We start from the raw sequence: 21319 nt of genomic DNA, 5'->3' as shown, positions 1-21319 counted from the left end.
GTGCGCACGTATATACATTTCTTTCCTGTTGAACGCCTCTTTCGCTTCACAAGTCGATCATTTTTCGAAATTATTTATTTAATCGTTAGAAAAATACTCCAATTTATCCCTGTTCGTCGAAGAATTTTCAAATTTGAAATACTCAATTTATTCTACTTTATAAAAAAGTTTGAAAAAGTTCTTTCATAAGTCGATCGAATCTCATTTCGAAAATTACTCTGCACTTTTTATTTCTTTAATCGTTAAAAAAATATCTCAATTTAACCCACTTCGTAAAAAGCTTCATAAAAATTTTCAAATTCGATCGAATCTCCTTTTGAAAAATATACTCTCGTTATTATTTTTTTTTTTCATAAGTCGAAGAATTTTCAAATTCGATCGAATTTTATTTCGAAATTAACCTTCCCCTTCTTATTATTTCTTTAATCGTTAAAAAAATATCCCGCTTTATAAAAAAGCTTCAAATTCGATCGAATCTCCTTTTGAAAAATATACTCTCGTTATTATTTTTTTTAATTCGAAGAATTTTCAAATTCGATCGAATCTCATTTCGAAAAATACGTTATTATTTCTTTAATAGTTAAAAAAAAAAAAATACCTCATCCTAACCTGTATTTTAATTTATCCAATCTAAGTAAGTCGATTTTCAAATTCGATCGAATTTTATTAGAAAATCTCAATTTTCGAAAATTACGAAGAATTTTCGAAATTCGATCGAATTTTATTTCGAAACTAACCCCCCCCCCCCTTCTTATTATTTCTTTACCCGTTAAAAAAAAAAAACACCTCATTTTATCCTCCATCTCAATTTATCTTATCTAAGAATTTTCAAATTCGATCGAATCTCATTCCGAAAATTACCCTTTTCGCATCTCAATTCATCCTCCTCGTATAAGCGCGTCGAAGAATTTTCAAATTCGAATTTTCGTTTCGAAAAACACACCCCTGCTCCCCCGCGATTATTTCTTATTACCACCACATCTGAACAGACAAATTCGCGATTAACTAGAGAAAGCTGGCTCGACGATCAACTCTCCCCCCCCTCACTTAAGATGAACTTACCGAGGCGACGGAAGCGCTGTCATCCTCGTCGGCGCCCTGCGGAGAGAAGAAGAGAATCGGTCAGTCGGCTCGGTCAGTGGAATCGACGTTACGCGCTGTGCGCCACGCTCGTGAAACGGCGAAGAGGGAACCGGTCTTTGGCGCGCGATCGCTCTACACGGGGGGATCGTGCACGACCCCCCTCCTCCTCTTCCTTTCTCTTTTCTTTTCGCTTCTATCCTCTTTGTTTCTCTCTCTCTCTCTCTCGAGGAGGAGGAGGAGGAGGGACGTCTTGGAAAGGGCGTCCTTTTTTCGAAGGGTGGATAGAGACGAGGGGGAGGAAGAGGGGAAGAAAATGCGTAAAAGCAGCGGGGGGTGGCGAGCGCCAGGGTCATCGGATTGATATACGGGCCCAATAATTGATTCTCTGACGCAAGGCCGCGGGTGGTTGGGCCGACTTACGCAACCGAAGCGCCCTCCTCGCCGGCCTGCACTTGGGTTAGGCTAGGTTAGGCTCTCCGTTGGCAAATTTTGTGTTACGTTCAATTTTTAATTTTTACAATCTGTAAGTAATAGTGAAATTATTATTTTTAGAATTTTCGCAGGCCTCTCTATCGAATTTAAATTTTTGAACTAGTGAATTAAAAATTTCGTGTATCGTTAAATCTCTGGTAAGCAGAAAATTTTAACTTGTGCATTGGAAATTTTGTTTTGTATCGTTTGAAATTTTACAGAATTTCTATCAAATTTAAATTTTAACGTGTACGTTGAAAAATTCGTGTATCGTGGAATTTTTGATAATTTTGATAATTTTGATAATTTTGGTAATCTGTAAAAATGTAAAATTACATTCTTGAAATTTTATAGATTTAAATTTTAATTTAAAAATGCGTTAAAAATTTTGTATATTATTCAATTTTTAATTTTGGTAAGCTTATTCAATTTTAACTTGATCGTTTTTAATTTTCATAAAAAACCATAATCTTCCGATTTAAAGTAATACTATATATATATATCTACGACGATGAGCGTCCAGTTCCTATCTACGATCTTTGAATTGCACAAACTATTTTTCGTCGAAAGATACACTTATTCCCGATTTCCCGAATGCTCGAAATCACCCCGACACATAAATAAACGCAATAAATATCTTCCACGATCCAATCTTCCCACTCTCCATTCAAAACGCACCCTCCCTCTCAATCCCAACCCCTTTCAATCTCCAACGACACTTTTCGCAACGACCACACCTACGTTGTGCATTCGCAAAAAAAAAAAGTAAAAAAAAAAAAAAAAAAAGGAAAGAAAGGAGCGGCTGATCCCAAGGAAACGTTAAACGACCACTCATCCCTGTTAAACTGTTTGTATTTTCACTCGTCACGGGCCGCGCGGTGCGTTTCGAGGTGCTCACATCGACACTCGTACCCGAATCAATCGTGACTCCTCTCGTAAATTGGTTGGAACGGGGGGAGGGGGAGGCGCTCGAATTCGGCCGAGTCATCATTAGCCGGGACCGATATATCTCTATCGATCGACACCGACTCGCGTGTCCTTAAGTGAAATCGTGATTCGAGAGAGCGATCACCAGCGGGGAAGCCCGACCACGGACAAGTAGACATTCCACCCTTAATTTAATTTCATCCAATAATCCTCGATGCCCTCTCACGCTATGCAAATTCGATGATCCCTGGCTGGCTGGCTGGCTGGCTGGCTGGCTCGTGTCGTATTTTTTCGCCACCCTTTTTCTTTTCGAGGCATCCGATTTTCGCGACATCCTTTGTAAATTATCTCTTTCGTAAAAATTCATTCATCCTCCCTCGAACACCTCTCTTAAAGACCTATTCTCCATTTTTTTTTTTTTTTTCCTCTCTCGACAAGAATTGCAATTGCACGATAAATTTATATCTTCGCGATATAAATCTCCAATCATTCACGATCTATATAAAAAAACGTGATCCGCGACGATTCCGGTGTCCGAGTCGAATCGAGAACCACTGCCCCCCCGTCGCGTCAGGTGGTGCATCGAGCAACGTTCCCAGCTTTCGTGCGCCACTCTCCATCTCTTTCTCTCTCTCTTTCTCTCTCTCTCCTTCCCTCTATCGAGTTGAGTCTGAACCTCGGTGCAACGGTACGCACGGACGAGGGGGGAGGGGATAGTCTTTATTAACGGGAAGAGGACGTTATCCAGGATCGGTGATTCGACAATCGTACTTTCAATAAGCAGTTGTTATTGTCCGTTTAACGAACGATTTCGGTTGCTCGTTCTCCGTCGGCTGGGAACAACACGCGATGACGGTGCAACGTCACTTTTCAGACAAGTGCTATAAACGGCAAATTGAAGATGTAGATGTAGATACGCCAAGTAGAAATACGGCGAGAGAATATTTCTACGAACAACTATTTTTTCGAAATTCTGGCTCGACTATCATTGCTCGACATTTTCGTAATTCAAGTGGCGAAGTATATAATAGATTCTCGGAATTCGCTTAAACTCCACGGTAAATGTTACGTCTATTTCTTCGCTTTCGTTTTTATCTTATCTCTACTTGCACACATTCGATATTTAAGAAGTGCTCGATAATTAAGATAATTTTTATTGCTGGACTCGACTCTCCATCCAACTTGCTACACGTATAATTGCAACACATTCAGTTACGTTTTCTCCACGGTATTTCTACGTGGAAAAATTCAGAAATAATTCAGCGAGCGAATAATATTCTTTTATCGAAAGCGATACGACTCGTCCTGGATGAAAAGAAGAAACGGGCGAGGGAAAAAGGTCTGTCCCATTGTTTCTTAATATTTTAATCGAGATCGGAGGGGATTAATTAACGCAACGGGTTTGTTAAACTCCTCCGTCCGGGCCCCGTTGCCTCGTTTAATCGATCGTAACACGGCGCCTGTCAGATGTGCACCGCTCGTCCCATGAATTTTCGTCGATTTCACGCTGCGCGTAGACGCCCCTCAGATATTATCTCGGGGCTAATTTCTTTACTCCTCGTTATTTATATTAACCGTTTACGATTACGCGGGTATGCCTTTTGCGGCCAATGCGATTTACATTCATACAACGGGAGGCGTTTTAATTTATATATTTTCCAAGGCCTCTTTACGCGCGAATATGAAAATTTAACACGGGATTTTGATTAATAAGAAGTAGTATTTAATAATCCCGTCAATTATGGTGGATTTAAAAGAATCTTTCTCCAATTGGACAATTAAACAGACATTTCGTTCGGAAATTAAAACGCATCGAAATTTCGTGTCCTTTCAACGAGAATCAGAGGAGGAAGTCGAGAAGTCGACCACGTTTGTCTCTCTCTCTCTCTCTCTCGCTCTCGCTCCCCCAAATGTAACGAGCGAGCAAAATTTTCTCCGCCGCGTTTCCAACCGAGCTCGATTTCGAAAAAACATTGCCTGCCTTCCCTAATTAAATTAAATACGCGCCTCTCGAGTTAATTTGAGAAAATGCTAGAAACCAGCCACGTGTCGAGGTGGGTGAAAAGAAGAGGAGGAAACGAGGATGGATGGATGGATGGATGGACAGATACTCGGGGTGGAAACGTTTTAATAAACGGACGTGCGCCACCACCCCTTCCGAGGGGGCGTATAAATATATTCGGTTGTTCCACAACGCGTGGAAGAAGGCAGTGTAGAGACAGAGAGGGGGGGAGGGGGGGAGGGGGTGGGTGGATACATGGATGGAGGAGGCCAAAACATGTTGCGGCACGAGCTGCCTCAAGAGCACCGCAGAATTAGCTTTATTATAACCTGGGGGCCATCCATACACGCCTAACAGAGAGCGGGAACATTTCGCAGGCCAATAAGCCGAATGCTAAACCAAACATTTTCGCGACTCGCCCTCGAATTTGCGACCACAGTGTGGAGGAGTCGAAGGTTTTGCGAGTCGATATCGGTCCATGAATGGTGGACTAGAAATTCGAATATTTCTATAATCTTTGATTTGTTTTAAAATTCTACGACTAATTCGATCAAAAATTTTGTTATTATGTATTTCACAGGTATCATTCTAGACTCAATTTATTTCAGAATTGTAATTAAATTTCATTTGTACATTTGTTAATTTGCAACATTTCCGTGATAATTGATTCATCGTCAATTTTATTTAAATTTTTATAATAACATCTTTTCATTTCCATTATTCTATTCTTCGTTCTCCTCTCTCTCAAAAATTTCGATTTCTAAATTAAAAATTTCACGAATTATTTTCCAATACCTTTGTAATTGCTCGACACATCACGATCGATCCATCTTCCATTCCTTTCCATTCTTCTACCATTCTTCTTTCTATCGAAAATTTCGAATACCTTTACTGTTTCACCAACTCATTTTCAATCTCATTTCCAATCTCCTCCTCTGTATCAAAAATATTACCATTCTTTTGTCGAAAAATTCGAGTGCACTTTCCAATACCCTCCCGATAATTGTTCCAACTTTACATCTTCACATCTTCCAGTCTCCTCAGAAATTTCGAGTCACAAGTTTCCACTACCACTGTTCCATTTTTATTATCAACCAAAAATTTCTCTTTATCGAAAAATTCGAATACACGTTTCCAATACCACGATAACCACCATCGATCCAGGTCCTCCAAATCCTCCCCTCGAATTCTCCCCTCCATCAAAAATTTCCACTCTCTCCTCTCCGTCACCATGGGAGAGAAAAACTCCATCGATGGACAAACTCTCTCTTCGCGCGAAATACCCCAAAGATCATCCGCAGAGCATCCACACAGCGCCTCCACACAACGATCACTGGAGGAACTTTTCTGACAGGGCGATGACGACGATTTAGGGAGGAGGAGGAGGAGGAGGAGGACGATTAGGGATCAGATCGATTATTATGCCGCTGCGGATAACGTCGGCCCTGATTTATTCCCCTAATGGGGGCGTTCGCGCATTCATTTCGCCAATTCCACGGGGCTTCCTCGTGGAGCGGCCGCGCGCCGTATCACTGCCGGTGACAGGAAAACTCTCGCCGGGATGATTCAGCGTTCCGTTTCGGGCGACGCCTCCCCCGACTCGGCCACCGTATAACGCCCTATACACCTACCTACCTACCCACCTAGGCGGCCCACCTACCTAAACGCCATTTCCATCGGCCGCTATCGTCCGGGATCATAATCCAAGGTTTAACCCCCTCCAGAAATCGCGCCCGAGTGCAGACCGCTGTTTCAACGCGATCCTCCACCCTCGAGCCTATACTATAGTGCGTATGTATATAGGCGGATCCTATAGGCGGTGGATGGTTCGAAATAAAGTAATCCTTGGGCCGATTTTTGGAGGGGTATTGTTGAGTCGAATTATTTTTCTCGGGGATGAAAGGGGATTCTTTCCACCGAGAGAATTTGTCCGATCGAACGATTACACGGGAGAGAGGGAGATTCTCGATTATTAGAGGTGGTGTAATTGATAACGACGGGGGTAGGTCGTATTTTCGGGGAGCGCCACGTCGAATTTGGTCCGGATGGAGAACATGGCGCGACCCACCCTCCTCTTCTGCCGCGTTTCGTATCCTCCGTTGACAGGATTATATTCGTATTCGCGCGCTATCGTGTTGTTCCTCTGGCGCAATACGCGATCATATTCCCGCCGAGTAATAAATTTGGCGAGTGGTGTCGTCGTACGGTCGATCGTCCTGCCCCCTGCGATGTCACTGTTTCGATCCTTCGACGACTCTGTCTCGTTTTTAATCGTAATTTTTTCCTTCCAATTGATCTTGTTGGGATTGTTAAAATTGTAAGAATTGTTGCGTTCTTTTAATTTGTAAATTGTCAATTTTTGTGGCAGAAATTTTATCATGGGAAAATAGAATCGAAGTTTTGGAATTTCTTGTTTTTTTTTTTTTCTTTTTTCTTTTTAAGTATCGGTAATTTTACGTAGAATTTGAATCACTTACGATACATTATTTTATTATCAGAAGTTTTGGAAAGGTATTTTATATTATAACAGTCTCGTCTCTGCGTGTTATTTAATTTTGGAATCTTTCAATTTCTTGTTCTTCTTTAAAGATGTTAAATATCGATAATTTCGTACAGAATTTAACCAATTAATTACGTATACACGTGTCATTCCGTTTTTTTTTTGAAATTCGCATCGATCGTGGAAAATTTCTGCAATTTCTCTTCCATTTTATTATCGAGATTTTGGAAAGAGAAATTTAAAACTTACCTCATCTTGTTATTCGTTACGACGGTGTCTCGGTTTAAAATTTTTTTTCGATTGTTTATTTATTCCTACCATTCTTTAATTGAACACGGATAATTTAACGTGGAAGAATTTATCACGATTAATTACGCATGCGCGTACACGTGTCACGTCTCGCCATCTTTTGGCCAATATAAATATTCATTCGCTGGAATGAAAAATTAAAAATTTAGATAGACCTTCTGATCGAACCAAACATTTCTCTTTTTTTTTTTTAGAATTTTGCAATTTTAAAGAATTAAAAGCCCCGTTCAATCGACTCAATCTAATCTAACTCAACATTCCCTCGACCGATCCGCAGATAGAAATAGAAGAAGAATTTGATCGCTCGAAAACCCGTTACAACATTTAAAAAATTAAAAATTAAAACAATCCAATCAACCCACCCGTCACGAATTTTTCACGAAAAAACCTTGGCCAACGGAGCCAGCTTTTACTTACTTTACCAGCGCCCACCCTCCTCCCATAATTTCATCTCCTAACGAGTTTATCGCATCCTCTTTAACGTTATTAACACGGGCTAACGAACTGGAAGTGCCGAGTCACCCTGGCTCCTCCGCCAAACGCCTGGCCTCCACCACCACCACCAGCACGATACACGCGCACACCTGCGTCCTCCCTCCCTCCCCTCCCTACTCCCCTCCGTGTGTGCACGCCGTGCGTGTACACGGTCAGGTGTTTGTAAGCGCGGGAGACGAGAGGACAGGTTACGTGTATAAGGTGGGATAAAGGTACGTATAGGCAGAGGAGAGGCTGGCCGCCTGTCTGCACGGCCCTGATACCCCAGTCTCTGGGCTAATTCCGAGGTGTAATCTGCGGGTACCATCTCAATGGATTAGCATATAGATAGCGAGGTGGGCCGTGTATATATATATATACATATATATATATATATATATATAGGGGCCACGTCCGTTTTGTGTCCAAAGGACGAAAGGGGGGTCGACGCGACACCCCCGCAATTGCGAACCCCCGAGAGCGTGGCGTCGAATCGATCGTTATTCTTTCGAAATGCACACCGCGGATATCTCGTCTATCCAAGTAGTGAAGGGAATAATATAACGGGATTCGTAACGAGAAATTTGAAAACTTGTGCAATTATTATTTATAAATTTGTACCTCTCGTTTCGAATCGTTTGTGATGTATTTATGAAGAGATATTTATGGGAAGAAAGAAAATTATCGTGGATAATGATAGTAGAAATTTAATCGAGTTTGAAGGTGGAGGAGGAGGAGATGAGGGAGGATGGAATTGGCGGAGGGAAGTGCGACTTGTGAGGGGGAGGGGGAGAGGAGGAGCACCGAATATTCGGGTGGAGGTGATCTCGGTCGCGTAAGTAATTTGTGCTCACAGCGGGGCTGAGCAAACACGCGCGGCGGGGGTGCCTGGAAAAATTAAATAACTCGATGACTGGCCGCATTCTCGAGCCGCCACGCGTGTACGAATACACACGCGTTGGAAGAAACCATTGAAACGAACCGCGAAGGTGGGCCGCCGCCTCCTCCTGCTCCGTCGGTTGAATGACGTGGCCCGTCGCCCTCTCTCTCTCTCTCTCTCTCTTTGTCGTCTCTTCTTCTTCGTTGCACACGACTCGTTGAGGACGGCTGTATCTCTTACAATTGTGCCCAACACTTGAATCGTTTCCAAGTCTGATTCGAATTTCTTCTCCTTAACCTTTTGATGAAACGTTGCTCGATGATATTTTGTTTTACAATTCTTCTTTATTGAACGTAATTTTGTTCTTCAATTTGTTAAATAATAAAATAATAAGTGATGAAAGGCTGTTGTCTATCTTTTCCTTTCAACTTTTGATTGAAAAGTTGTGGGAGGATAATTAAATAATAATATAAGTCTCTTATAATTCTTCTTTTGAATTATAAAAAGTAGCTTTCAAATAGGAGAGATCAAGTTGTTAAGCTTAAGCTTATTTCTTCATTCTTTAACTTTTGATTGAAAAGGGCAACGATAATTTCTATCTATTTATATATTTTGTATAGGTTTTATAATTCTTCTTTATTGAATGTTACATGTAACTTTGATTCAAATTCCCATTGTTCTCCAATTGTCAAATAATATTAATAAATGGTGATGAAAAATTCTTGTCTAACACTTTTTCCTTTTAAACTTTCAATTGAAAAGTTACAGAAGAATTAAATAATAACATCTAATGCTACTTAATATTTTGAAAAGTATGAAAAATATGAAAACAATGAATATTTATACGACATTTGTATATTTTATACATCTTTTATAATTTTTCTTTTGAATTATAAAGAATAAACTTTAAAATCAAATCAAAAGACTCTTGGTCAGAAAGATCAAGTTTAACATTTCTTTCTTTAAACTTTTAATGGAAACTTTGATTCAAATTGTTCTCCAATTGTCAAATCACTAATAAATAGTGATGAGTAGACTCTTATCAATTCTAACATTTCATCCTCTTAAACTTTCAATTGAAAAGTTACAAAAGAATAATTAGATATTAACATCTATCTAATACTACCTACTTTCAACAATAATAATTTTTATCTATTTTATTGTATAGCGTCTTTTTATATAGTTCTTCTTTAGTGAATAATTACAATGTAACCTTGATTTCTCCAACTGTCAAAAATCACTAACAGATAGTTATTGATTGATCAGAAAGACTTTTGTCAAGTTTAACATCTCTTCCTTTTAACTTTTAATTGAAAAGTTACAGAAGAACAATGATAATTTCTATCTATTTATACATTTTATATCTTTTATAATTCTTCTTTATTGTGAATATTATATGTAACTTTGATTCAAATCATTCTCCAATTATCACTAATCACCAATTGTGACAAACACTCTTGTCAAGTCTATCTTTTCCTTTTAACTTTTATTAATTAAAAAGTTGTATAGGAATAATTAATAAATAATAACATCTATCCAATACTACCCAATACTTTGAACAATGATAATTTCTTCTTTTGAATTATATATGTAACTTTTGATTCAAATTGGAAGACTCTTGTCAAGTTTAACATCTCTTTTAATTTTTAATTGAAAAGTTACAGAAGAATAATTAATTAATGCTATCCAATACTTTGAGAAATAATAATTTCTATCTATTTATACATTTTACATCTTTTCTAATTCTTCTTTTGAATTATATGTAACTTTTGATTCAAATGTTACAGAAAAACAATGATAATTTCTATCTATTTATACATTTTACATCTTTTCTAATTCTTCTTTTGAATTATATGTAACTTTGATTCAAATTGGAAGACTCTTGTCAAGTTTAACATCTCTTTCAATTGAAAAGTGACAGAAGAATTAACTGCTATCCAATACTTTGAGAAATAATAATTTCTATCTATTTATACATTTTACATCTTTTCTAATTCTTCTTTTGAATTGTATATGTAACTTTTGATTCAAATTGGAAGACTCTTGTCAAGTTTAACATCTCTTTCAATTGAAAAGTGACAGAAGAATTAACGCTATCCAATACTTTGAGAAATAATAATTTCTATCTATTTATACATTTTACATCTTTTCTAATTCTTCTTTTGAATTGTATATGTAACTTTTGATTCAAATTGGAAGACTCTTGTCAAGTTTAACATCTCTTTTAATTTTTAATTGAAAAGTTACAGAAGAATAATTAATTAATGCTATCCAATATTTTGAGAAATAATAATTTCTATCTATTTATATATTTTACATCTTTTGTAATTCTTCTTTTGAATTATATGTAACTTTTGATTCAAACATTACAGAAGAACAATGATAATTTCTATCTATTTATACATTTTACATCTTTTCTAATTCTTCTTTTGAATTGTATATGTAACTTTTGATTCAAATTGGAAGACTCTTGTCAAGTTTAACATCTCTTTCAATTGAAAAGTGACAGAAGAATTAACGCTATCCAATACTTTGAGAAATAATAATTTCTATTTATATATTTTACATCTTTTCTAATTCTTCTTTTGAATTATATATGTAACTTTTGATTCAAATGTTAGAGAAGAAGAACAATGATAATTTCTATCTATTTATACATTTTACATCTTTTCTAATTCTTCTTTTGAATTGTATATGTAACTTTTGATTCAAATTGGAAGACTCTTGTCAAGTTTAACATCTCTCCCTTTCAACTTTTGATTGAAACATTACAGAAGAACAAGCAATAATAACTTCAATCTATTTATACATTATCATATCTTTTACAACTCTTCCTTATATCAAATTACGTGAATTCAAGTCGCTATACACCCTAAAATTTATAACTTTTTCATTATTCTCGGCCAGCTCACGAGAAAGAATAATAAAATTTTCCAAAAGCAATCCTCGATAACAACTTCGATACACCCCCTTTCATCCTTCCATCCGACAAAATTACACACACAAGACACGAAAATATTACAACAATCTCCGAGTGGAACGATTAGATCGTACCCTGCCACGGGTTTGCACAGTTCACCCTGTATATCAGAAGAAGCGAAGGAAGGAAGCGAAAAGGGCCCGAAGAGCGAGCGCCGGCCTCCTGCGGACTTATGAATACAAATAGCCGCTCACTGCGCGACTCAGATTCCCGATAAGAGAGTGCACTCCCGGCTTACCACCGACTAGCATAAAGTACGGGCTTAGGCCCTATCCACCACCGCCGTTTAACGGCAGATTATCCTTGGAAAGATTCGCATCGGACGATATCGTCCTTGTATCGGAACAGCAACCCCTTAAGGGTTGTTCGGGCCGAGTATCGCCTCCCTGAGACGTGAAACGGAGCCGAAAATTCGAAAGTGCGAGACGTGAGATTGAGGATCAGAGAAGGACGAAACGAATCGTATTTCTTCATTTGAAAAAGGACGCATTGCACAAATTACGCGTCCATGTTCTGGCTTCAGAAAGGAATGGCATTCCCCGGTCGATCAGCAAGAAGATACCCACGCTCCTTCACGATTGGAGTCTCGCTTTATCTGCGGCTAATGTCGTGTAAGAGCTGCGCCTCCTTCGATCCACTGACAGCCACGCGTGCCCCTCAACTTTCTAATGAATTTACAATGTATGTCGAAATGTGAAAGAAAAAATAAAGGACGAATTACCATATACGCACAGTCACGAGGGAATCAACAATTCCCCTAACTCTGTTCTGGAAGAAACACGAGGAATCTTTGTGAATCTTCCCCTCCTTCTTTTACAGGCGGAAGAATATGGGATGGACACGTGTCGCCTCGTATAAATTATTCCTTAATTAAGGTTTCTATCGGCGAGGATTCGTGTATGTAAACCGGTGGAAGAGAGATTGAAACTCGATGGATTTATTTGTTAAGCCTTGGACGTTTTCGAGAATTCGTTTTAATTTCGAGAAAAAAGAAGTTACACTCCTGTGTATGCTGTAATAATAACAATAATAATAATAAATTAAATCTCTCTCTCTTCGAGTGTGATTTCAATCGATGGATCCTCCTCGCCAATCCCAAAGGAGGAAAAGGAAAAGGAAAGGTGGGCCCCCCTCGTAATGGGACCACCAACGAGCGACCCGGAAGGGGTGGAGGCTGATCGTGACAGTCACCATCAGTTTTTCGACGCACTGTCACTACGGGAGACGAACACCCGCGGATGGAGAGGAATTTAGTTACGCGATTCCTCTCACTAAACACGTCTCCTCTCCTCTAACGATGATTATGGACAAGTATATATATATAAATATTTAATGATGCAACAATAATAATATTTATGTTATAATATCAACGCATTAAAAAAGTCCTCGTTCTGATTATGAAGAAGAAGAATACACACACACATATATATATATAATATTGTGTATATCATTAAAGAGCCTTAATTTTCATACTTCTCTATAATCATTGTTTTTGTGACAGTATTCAATTTTATCAATCGAGGACACATTTGGTATACATTCAGTGAGAACGAATTGATATGAACAAAATACACGTTCGAAAAGTTCGTTCAGGTATCAACCAGATGTTCATTGGCTTCACAATCTTTCGGCAAAGAAAGATCGCCCCTTTAAACCTTTACAAATTTAACGCTTGTGCGTGGACAATTTAAATGATAATAAGCGTGTATATATATATATACCTTCGAGATTAACTCGTAATAGGGCGGAATGCATGGACACGCGCTAACTGCTCTTGCGGACAAGCTCGTTTATATCGATGTGGTCGATTGAGCGAGATGGAAAAGGTGTATAAAGCGGAATAAAATTTGCTCGAATTAATCGATTTTTTTTTTACCGATGGATGGTAAAATAGAACTCGATCGAATCCTTTCGAGAAAATTCTATTTCGTTTACCCTTATTTATTTATCGCTCAATTTATCGGCGAATAAAATATGGATTTCGATCGTTTCGAAGAGAACAAGGCATAATGAACCAACTTCCCTTTTATGCTCCCCTATCCATCTGTCCGTGCCAAGAATCGTTAGTAACGCGGATTTTGAAAAAATTTCATTTCGAAAAAAAAAAAAAAAAAAAAAGCAATGCCGAATTAATCACTTTCATCACGATTCCGTCGAATCCCTTAACTAGGGATGAAAGAAGGAAGAGAGAGGAGCAAAGGTCGAGCGTAGTCTTGCGAAACTACGCCGCCCTGCGAAGGTAAGTTTGCCTCCGGGGGTGTCTTGTCGGTGTTGTCGCGGATGGGATCATGCAAGCTGTGCTGCCACCCACCCCTCCCCCTTGGTGAACCTCTTTGCATATACATTCTGTAAGATTACTTTGCGCGGTTTACACCCACCGGTACTTGCTCTCGTCCTTCAACAACCCGAATCCAGCTCTCGCTTCCTCGCTTCCTTGCCCGGCAGGCAAACTACCCTGCCAAGTTTCTACCCTGCAAGAGTGGCTCCCTAATGTATGCGGAACTGTATATATATATATATATAGGAAGAGAGAAATTCCAAGTTCGGCGTGTTCACCCACCTTTACGACGAGTATCTTCCTCGTCTCTCCGGTTAGGGTGAAGAGGAGAGGAACGGAACACGCGTGATCCTAATTAGAACGCGTCGAGGTGTCGAAGTAAAAGCGGCTTTCGAGGCAATTGAAAAACGAACGAACGAAGGCAGGATCCGTTCGAGGGGAGATTCTCGGGGAAATTCTCACGGAGGAGAAGAGAGTTAATAGTATTCTTTTACCACCCACATTTTCGGGAATTTACATAAAAACTTTGGCCGGGGCCAGGTGTGACTACGAATAACCGCATTAACTTGTGGAGGAATTGTTTGTGAAATGAATTTCGAATATTCCACCAATCTCGTGCGTGAAATGTGAACTGAAAAAAAAAAAAAAAAACTTCGACTAAATTTACTTAGCGATAAATATTTTCAACTTTGGCTAAATCCGTCGTTAAAGAAAGAAAAAGAAAAATTTCATCGAATTCCCAGACCTCTCCCTAATCGGTCGCGTGATCATTCGTCCCGTCGCGTATCAAACGGCGGCTGCATTCAATGACCCATAACGAGGCGTTCGAGGAAAGCGCGGCGGAAAATTACGTGAAACGTGTTGGCGACGCGGCACGCGACACAACGTTGGCCGAGGGGCTCATTAAGGATTCGAGGGGCGGGATAGCGGCGGCCACGCCGCATGATAATTACAGCGAAAGAGAGAGAGAGAGAGAGAGAGAGCTGCCGAGAGATTGCAGGATGTCCGGAGGTGAGAGGATTCCCCCGAAACCCTATCTCGACGACTAATAAAAATTAACAACCTCGAGGGCCGGCTCGGGAGGGAGGATAGACGATGAAAGACGGGCCGCCACCAAATAGATGATGACGGGTGAATAATAAATAATTATCGTTTGGGGCCCACGCGCCACCCGTGAGCCCCTTTGCGGCTCGCATATTCGTTGTTGTATAACAGTTTCCGGTTATATATATACACGTTCGTTCCTAGGGACAATCTAGATGCAGGATAGGAATTGTAGGCCACCCACACGAATATCCCGACGCGATACGATTTTATAATTGTATATAAACCGAACCGATCGTTATTTTCAAGAGAGAAACATTTTTTTTTTCTTTTTCTTCTCGTCGTTGTATAATAAAGTAAGTTTGGGAAAATTAAAAAAAAAAAAAATTCTCATCCTTTTAATCGTTCGGCGATATCGAAATAACGACGAGGAGGATCGAGCGCGTAAAGGACGAGCGTTTGTCGTAAATCGCGGCGGAAAGGGATGATCCTCCTCCTCCTCCTCCTCCTCCCCCCCTGCGCGCACACCTTCCTCCACTTTTAATTTTCAGGCGCGGCTAATTATGATTTACGGCAACATCGACGCAACATCCTGATCGGTACGCGAGATACCGCCCGCAGGATATTCAAATGCGATGAATATTGCTCGCCGCGATAAACGGCGCACGAACGACACCGACGGACGAGATGAGAAAAGGAGGAAGGGGAGGAAAGAGAGACGAGATGGCTGCGCGGCGAGTGGAAGGGAGAGAGAGAGAGAGAGAGAGAGACGGGCCGAGTGGAGGGGAGGCGCGCGTGTAAAGGATACGAGAAAAGGATTCTTAGTAGTCTATTCGGTATGCAAGATGAGCGGCCAGACTTGTACGCACCGCGTGTCCCTTCTTCGCGAAAAGGGAAGAGAAAAAGAGAAAGGATGCGTATCCTCGCGTGTGGATTATTCGATGTATCGAGGGCCGAGAGCATCATAACCTTTCCTCGCCGATAACTCGGTGTCGAACAGTGGAGATGAGAGGTTATGATTTGAAGGGGAAACGTTTAAAAACACGTTGTGTTATTAACCGATCTTATCTCTCGGGGAAATAAAAGATACGTATTTATAACTGCTCCCGGTTCATACGTGTTCTCACATGAATTACACCCGCGTGAAGATCATAGCCGGATAGTGCGAGCATTCTGTTAGTAAGCTTAAATAATTTGTCGATATCTTATATATGGGATAAAGGAGATGCTCACGAGAATTACGCACTCGTTTAATGAATTCTATTTTGACTATTTAAGTCGAACATCGTCGATTCATTGCGTTTATTCATTCTTCCACATATTGTATTTACTCGTCATAACCTCAAAAAGTTTGAAATTAAGTAATATCGAAAAATTGAAAAAATTTCATTGGAGCAAATTTTTATTGCAACGATTATTAATAATCGATCCTCGTTCTAACCTCATTTTTCATTTTCGTCGATTGTAACTAACGAAGAATCCAAGCATTTGAAAAAATTTTACGATATATTTAATTTCGATATGAAATTATTCGCTTCGAGGAGGAATCCAGTAAAGAGGATAATTCCGCGATACGTAGTCGAACATAAAGCGATAAAATAACGAGCGATAAAATAACGAACAATATATATATATATATAATAATGATAACGATCGAATAAAGAAATAAATGTTGTATCTCGTTTACATTTCGTAATCGTTCGTTATTTTGCACGAGCTACCGATTATCGACAGCGATTAGCCAGTTACTCGGGCGTACCTTATATAGCGGAATGTATGTCGCGAAGCAACGATAGAATGCATGATGTTGTTAGTCAATGAACCGAATAGCTAGGAGGTAGCTATTCCGTGGACGAACGGTGAGATAATTGTCTCCACTGCCGGTAAAACGGTGAGAATATTACGCTCCGGTGAACGTCCGATGTATGTCCGGTGATCGATCGATATAATCGTTTTAGAGGTTATGTATTAAAGAAGATTATCGATTACCTTGTCAGATCGCTTTTTAGTAGGTGTGATAGTGCCATTAGGCCTGCCTTGGAGATCGGTTTCGCTAGCCATCCGGTTGAAACGTTGCATCCGCTCGCGGAAGCTTAATTGCTCGGTTGAGCCCGGATTCGTCGCGACAGCCTCATCTTCCTGCATGTTTTAATATCTCGAATTGTCAAGTCTAAGAGGATAGCGACGCTACTACGTCCAACTACTGATAAAAGGCGGAACGAACAAGGAGACAGCGATAGAGCAACAAAGAGAGTGACAAGAAACCGTGCGGCGCGACATATATGGATATATACTCGACGCGAATAACACACACTGGGAAAGAGTGCTTTATCTATGCCATTACTATCATGCTACGGTGCTAATTAAAGCGAGACAATATATATATATGTGTGTATGTATGTGATGTTTAAAGCATGCCAAATGACTGTAAACGAATAAACGAAAGTGTTTTGGATATAGGTTGGTAATCGCTCATGGATACGGATACCGATGTCGTTATGCACAGAACGTTAAGCTTTCGATACAGGATGAGGTACACGCCACTGTCGTGTGGCGCTGTGATCGGTAACATACTGCGTAAATGACATTTATTGTAACCATGAACACCTTTCTACATAACCAAACCATGTACAACGCAACACTATTGCTCAATAATACCAAAATTATCTAACCTCGATAATTACCCGATAAAGCGAAAACGTGTTCAACCATTTTATCGTTTGCACACTTATTTACATATATGACCACAACCAGGATACTATAGACAACATAAGTAATACGTACTACATGACGTGCGTAATATAAAAAAACATGAAATTTTATCAAATTCTAATCGGAACGAATTAAAAGAAATATTTATCAATTATATTTTCCTTCCTTCTTTTGTTTTATTTTTGTTTTTTTTTTTTTTAATCTTAATAAAATTCCATGTTTTCGTATTTTTATTTTTGCATAGATTTTAAAAAAACTAACCTTGATAACTGCCTCCGATCCTCCCCTATTTCTATCGACATTCTCCTTATTTTCCATCTTGACTTTATCTTGACTTTTACGACGTGGTGGTACAGGAGGCGAGGTTGTTGAAAATCCTGTCTCGACGCTTTCGACGCCATTTTTCCGCGCGTTAATAGCGGCCTCTTCACGGTCAAAATTCGAACACGATTCTTCGCGGTTCGCATTATTGGTCGGAGGACTAAGAGGTGCGGGAGGTGGTGGTCGGTAAGGTGGCGGAACTCGTAAAGGAGAAAGCGGAGTTGATATATCAGGGCTATTTATGGGTGATGTCATTTGATCCGAAATCCCCAAATCTATAGGAAGTTGACGATACTTCTTCTTGAGAACTAAATATTTCTCACCCTGCACAAATAATTTCTTTTGTAATATTTTTTTTTTATATGAATATAATTATCATATTATATAATTATCATTTTGCATTTCAAGCAAATAAAACAAAATATAAACACGTAACGTATGATGTGGAGAGGAAATGCATTTAAAAAAAAAAAAAAAATTTACAGAATATACACATAGATATGCAAAAAGATATGCAAAATATTCAAAGCATGATATATACTATGATACGTAAAAGGTGTAAAAATAAATGATAAATTTGTATAAATATTTAAAATTTAACGATAATATACGTAGTATATGATGTATAATAAAACGAAGATTTAAAAAAAACGAGAAAGAAAACTTTTCTCAGATAATTGAATTTTCTATTAGCCGCGCGAGACATTGAAAAAACCGGCAACGTCGCAAAACGCGCAACAAGTCGCTCCTGTCAAGGCGGAAGGAAATTGTTAGTCGATGACGTACCTCTTCGTTCTTTATAGTAGCCAGGGTGTTTACATATTCCTTGAACTGATTTCGTGCCTCGACTGTAACGTAAATTTAAACACTATTCACTAACTGTCCTTAGATTTAACGTTGAATGTGACAAGTATTAACGTGTATTCCGTGTTTACACACAGCATGCCGTGTAACGTTCGAGTCACACCTTGCGAAAGTAAGACACTCGTTCAACTACGCCGTAAATCGGATTTTCAACGTACCTCGCGTTTCTGGATCTGTCAAAAACTTCTTGAAGTGCTTCACTACATCGTGATTACGAGCAGTACCCCCATTTTCCAACAAATATTGACGAATTTCTTCGAGAGACAGTTCACTGGGCGTCGCCATCTTGACACTACTGGCCGACGCTACAGCGCCGCCGTTTCCACTTTTCACCGTACCGTCGATAAAGACGACTTCTGTGACGCGCATGATACGCATAGTGAATTCAAAATATTTTAAAATTAAATCAACTTCTCTCTCGAGCGAACGTAGCTATTGCACGTAATTTTTTTTAAATCCAAGATAAGAATTTAAGAATCGTGCGTCTAATAGTACATATTAATACATTGTACGTGACAATGACTATGAAAACGTAGTAACAGTATTATCGTCTTTCGTATTGCTACAACAAACTACGATATCGGAGCAGAAGCGAAGAATGATGTCTAATTGCTACTTCGAGATGCAAATAAAAATTATGTATGCGTGAAAATGAATACACGAACGCAACGTGTAATTTCTTTCTTTAATAATGTACTAACGAGTTGTAATCATATCGCACCTTAACAAAAAAATTGTTAACATTATTAGTAAAGGAGTGCAATCGTTATTCCTCATGCATAACGCATAATATACCAATCAATTTAATTGCATTATAATTGTGTAGGATTTGGTGTGGAATGTGTAACGCGCGATCCAACTGTTAGCTCGAATCCCACGTCGTCGAATACACGTATAAAAAAAAAAAAATCGACGACCATGCAAAAACCAATTTTTCACTTCGAAGCCAAACATATTAACCGACGATGGAACTAGATATTTGATTCGATCCGCGCAAATAGACGATTCGTAAAACCTTTTAGCAGCCCGACGCGTTATATTCCATTCATGCAAACATCCGGCCAACGAACCCGCCGCACAAACTAATGCGAGTAACCATGCATCGCCAGATGGAGTTTTAAACACCGCGATTTAAGTGCTGCTATACGCATCGACAATGACCGATAGAATGATTGATTCCGATTTTTATTATGTTGTCTGATCTGTTTACGAGTTCAAGTTTGACCAGTTTACTCTGTAACTTATTCAGAATGTATGTTTTAACTTAAATAAACGTACGAACATTTCAGAAATAAATTGCAGTAATCATTATTGAATTAATTATATATAGATGATGACTAATTATTGCAAGTTTAACTTGTTTGGTTGCTCATAGTTATATTTTCAAATTATTTTATCATATTAGAAAAAAATTTATCTGTGTCAAGAGTATGATAGGTACACTAATATGATTAACATATAGTAACAAGTGTTGTACCAAAGAAGTAAAAAAATTGTTAATACTTATTTTGCAAGTATTCAAGATATACAGGAGCAATTTGCAAAATTAAGTAATATAAAAACATAATTATTTTTGAATCATTTGTTTGTATTATGAAATTATTATTTAACAAAATTAAGATTAGAATTATCAATATAAGTTAAAATTGTTAAAAATTTCATCGACTTGACACAAAAGAATCTCGAATTTTTATAGTCTACTGTATTGTATACTACAAATAAGCAGAAAGTTACTTAATTCAGAACAACTATATCGTCTTAATGGTGTTGATAATCACACGTGGGACTTACAAAGAGAGTCTGATTTGCATAATATACGGTATAATAGTCTTGAAACAAAATTATCCAGATAATGATACGTACTTCCATAATGAGAACAATTCTTGGCAACAATGTTTTGTAATGAAGAAAATAGCCTTACTAATCACCGACCGTGTGTAAAAATATATAACACAAAGTACAAAAGACGAAGAAAGGGAACACGAGAAGAAACGTGTAAGCACGCACATGAGTCTCCACGGGAAGGAAGCGTCGTAATGGTAAGCCTTTATAATTAAATCCCTTTTATCGACCATATTCTAATGAAACGGCGAGTAATGATTAAGTTCGGCCCTCTTGAAGGGTCCCCAACGATCGAATCATTCCCAATCGAAACGTAATTCTCGCAATATTTTTAATGGGCCAAAATCACTGCATCGGAACGACTGGCAAACACCACGTTTAAACGTGGCCATGAATGTGCATTAAGCGCACTTTGTAACGCCATTTACAAGGGTCGTCACGATCAGAGAGATCAGCTCGATTAAAATAATTACAACCGCGTGGATACGGGGGGAGGATTCGTGTCTCTGGAAACCTGAAAAAAAGAAAGAAAGAAAGAAAGAAAAAGGGGAGAGAGAGAGAGAAAAAAAGGAAAAAAATATTACCACGCCAAATAACAGTATCAGAGATCTCGAGGAGATCAGATGGTAATC

General features: G+C 38.9%; 1 protein-coding gene across 5 annotated transcripts in view; it reads right to left on the bottom strand.

Moving 5' to 3' along the window:
• The window catches only part of sowah (ankyrin repeat domain family member sosondowah), a 129987-nt gene extending 109852 nt beyond the window's left edge, over positions 1-20135 (bottom strand). For 4 of the 5 annotated variants that reach the window (XR_015293660.1, XM_086913240.1, XM_086913247.1 and 1 more), the window contains exons 1-5: positions 19004-20135; positions 18768-18829; positions 17922-18305; positions 16938-17087; positions 1063-1098 (exon numbers count right to left, since the gene is read on the bottom strand). Coding sequence is in view for 4 of the 5 variants with exons in the window: in XM_086913240.1 (XP_086769366.1) it covers positions 1063-1098; positions 16938-17087; positions 17922-18305; positions 18768-18829; positions 19004-19223 (852 nt within the window). In the remaining variant the exon portion in view is untranslated. The remainder of the gene's footprint in view (positions 1-1062; positions 1099-16937; positions 17088-17921; positions 18306-18767; positions 18830-19003) is intronic. The other variant, XM_086913249.1, reaches the window with a different exon arrangement.
• Positions 20136-21319: the final 1184 nt, after the last annotated feature.

The sequence above is a fragment of the Apis florea genome, unplaced genomic scaffold (genome assembly GCF_048593485.1).
Source record: "Apis florea isolate Af1SG1 unplaced genomic scaffold, ASM4859348v1 contig_1914_pilon, whole genome shotgun sequence".
NCBI lineage: Eukaryota > Metazoa > Arthropoda > Insecta > Hymenoptera > Apidae > Apis > Apis florea.
Note: the sequence above shows the minus strand (reverse complement) of the source record. Positions and strands in the feature narration are given on the sequence as shown.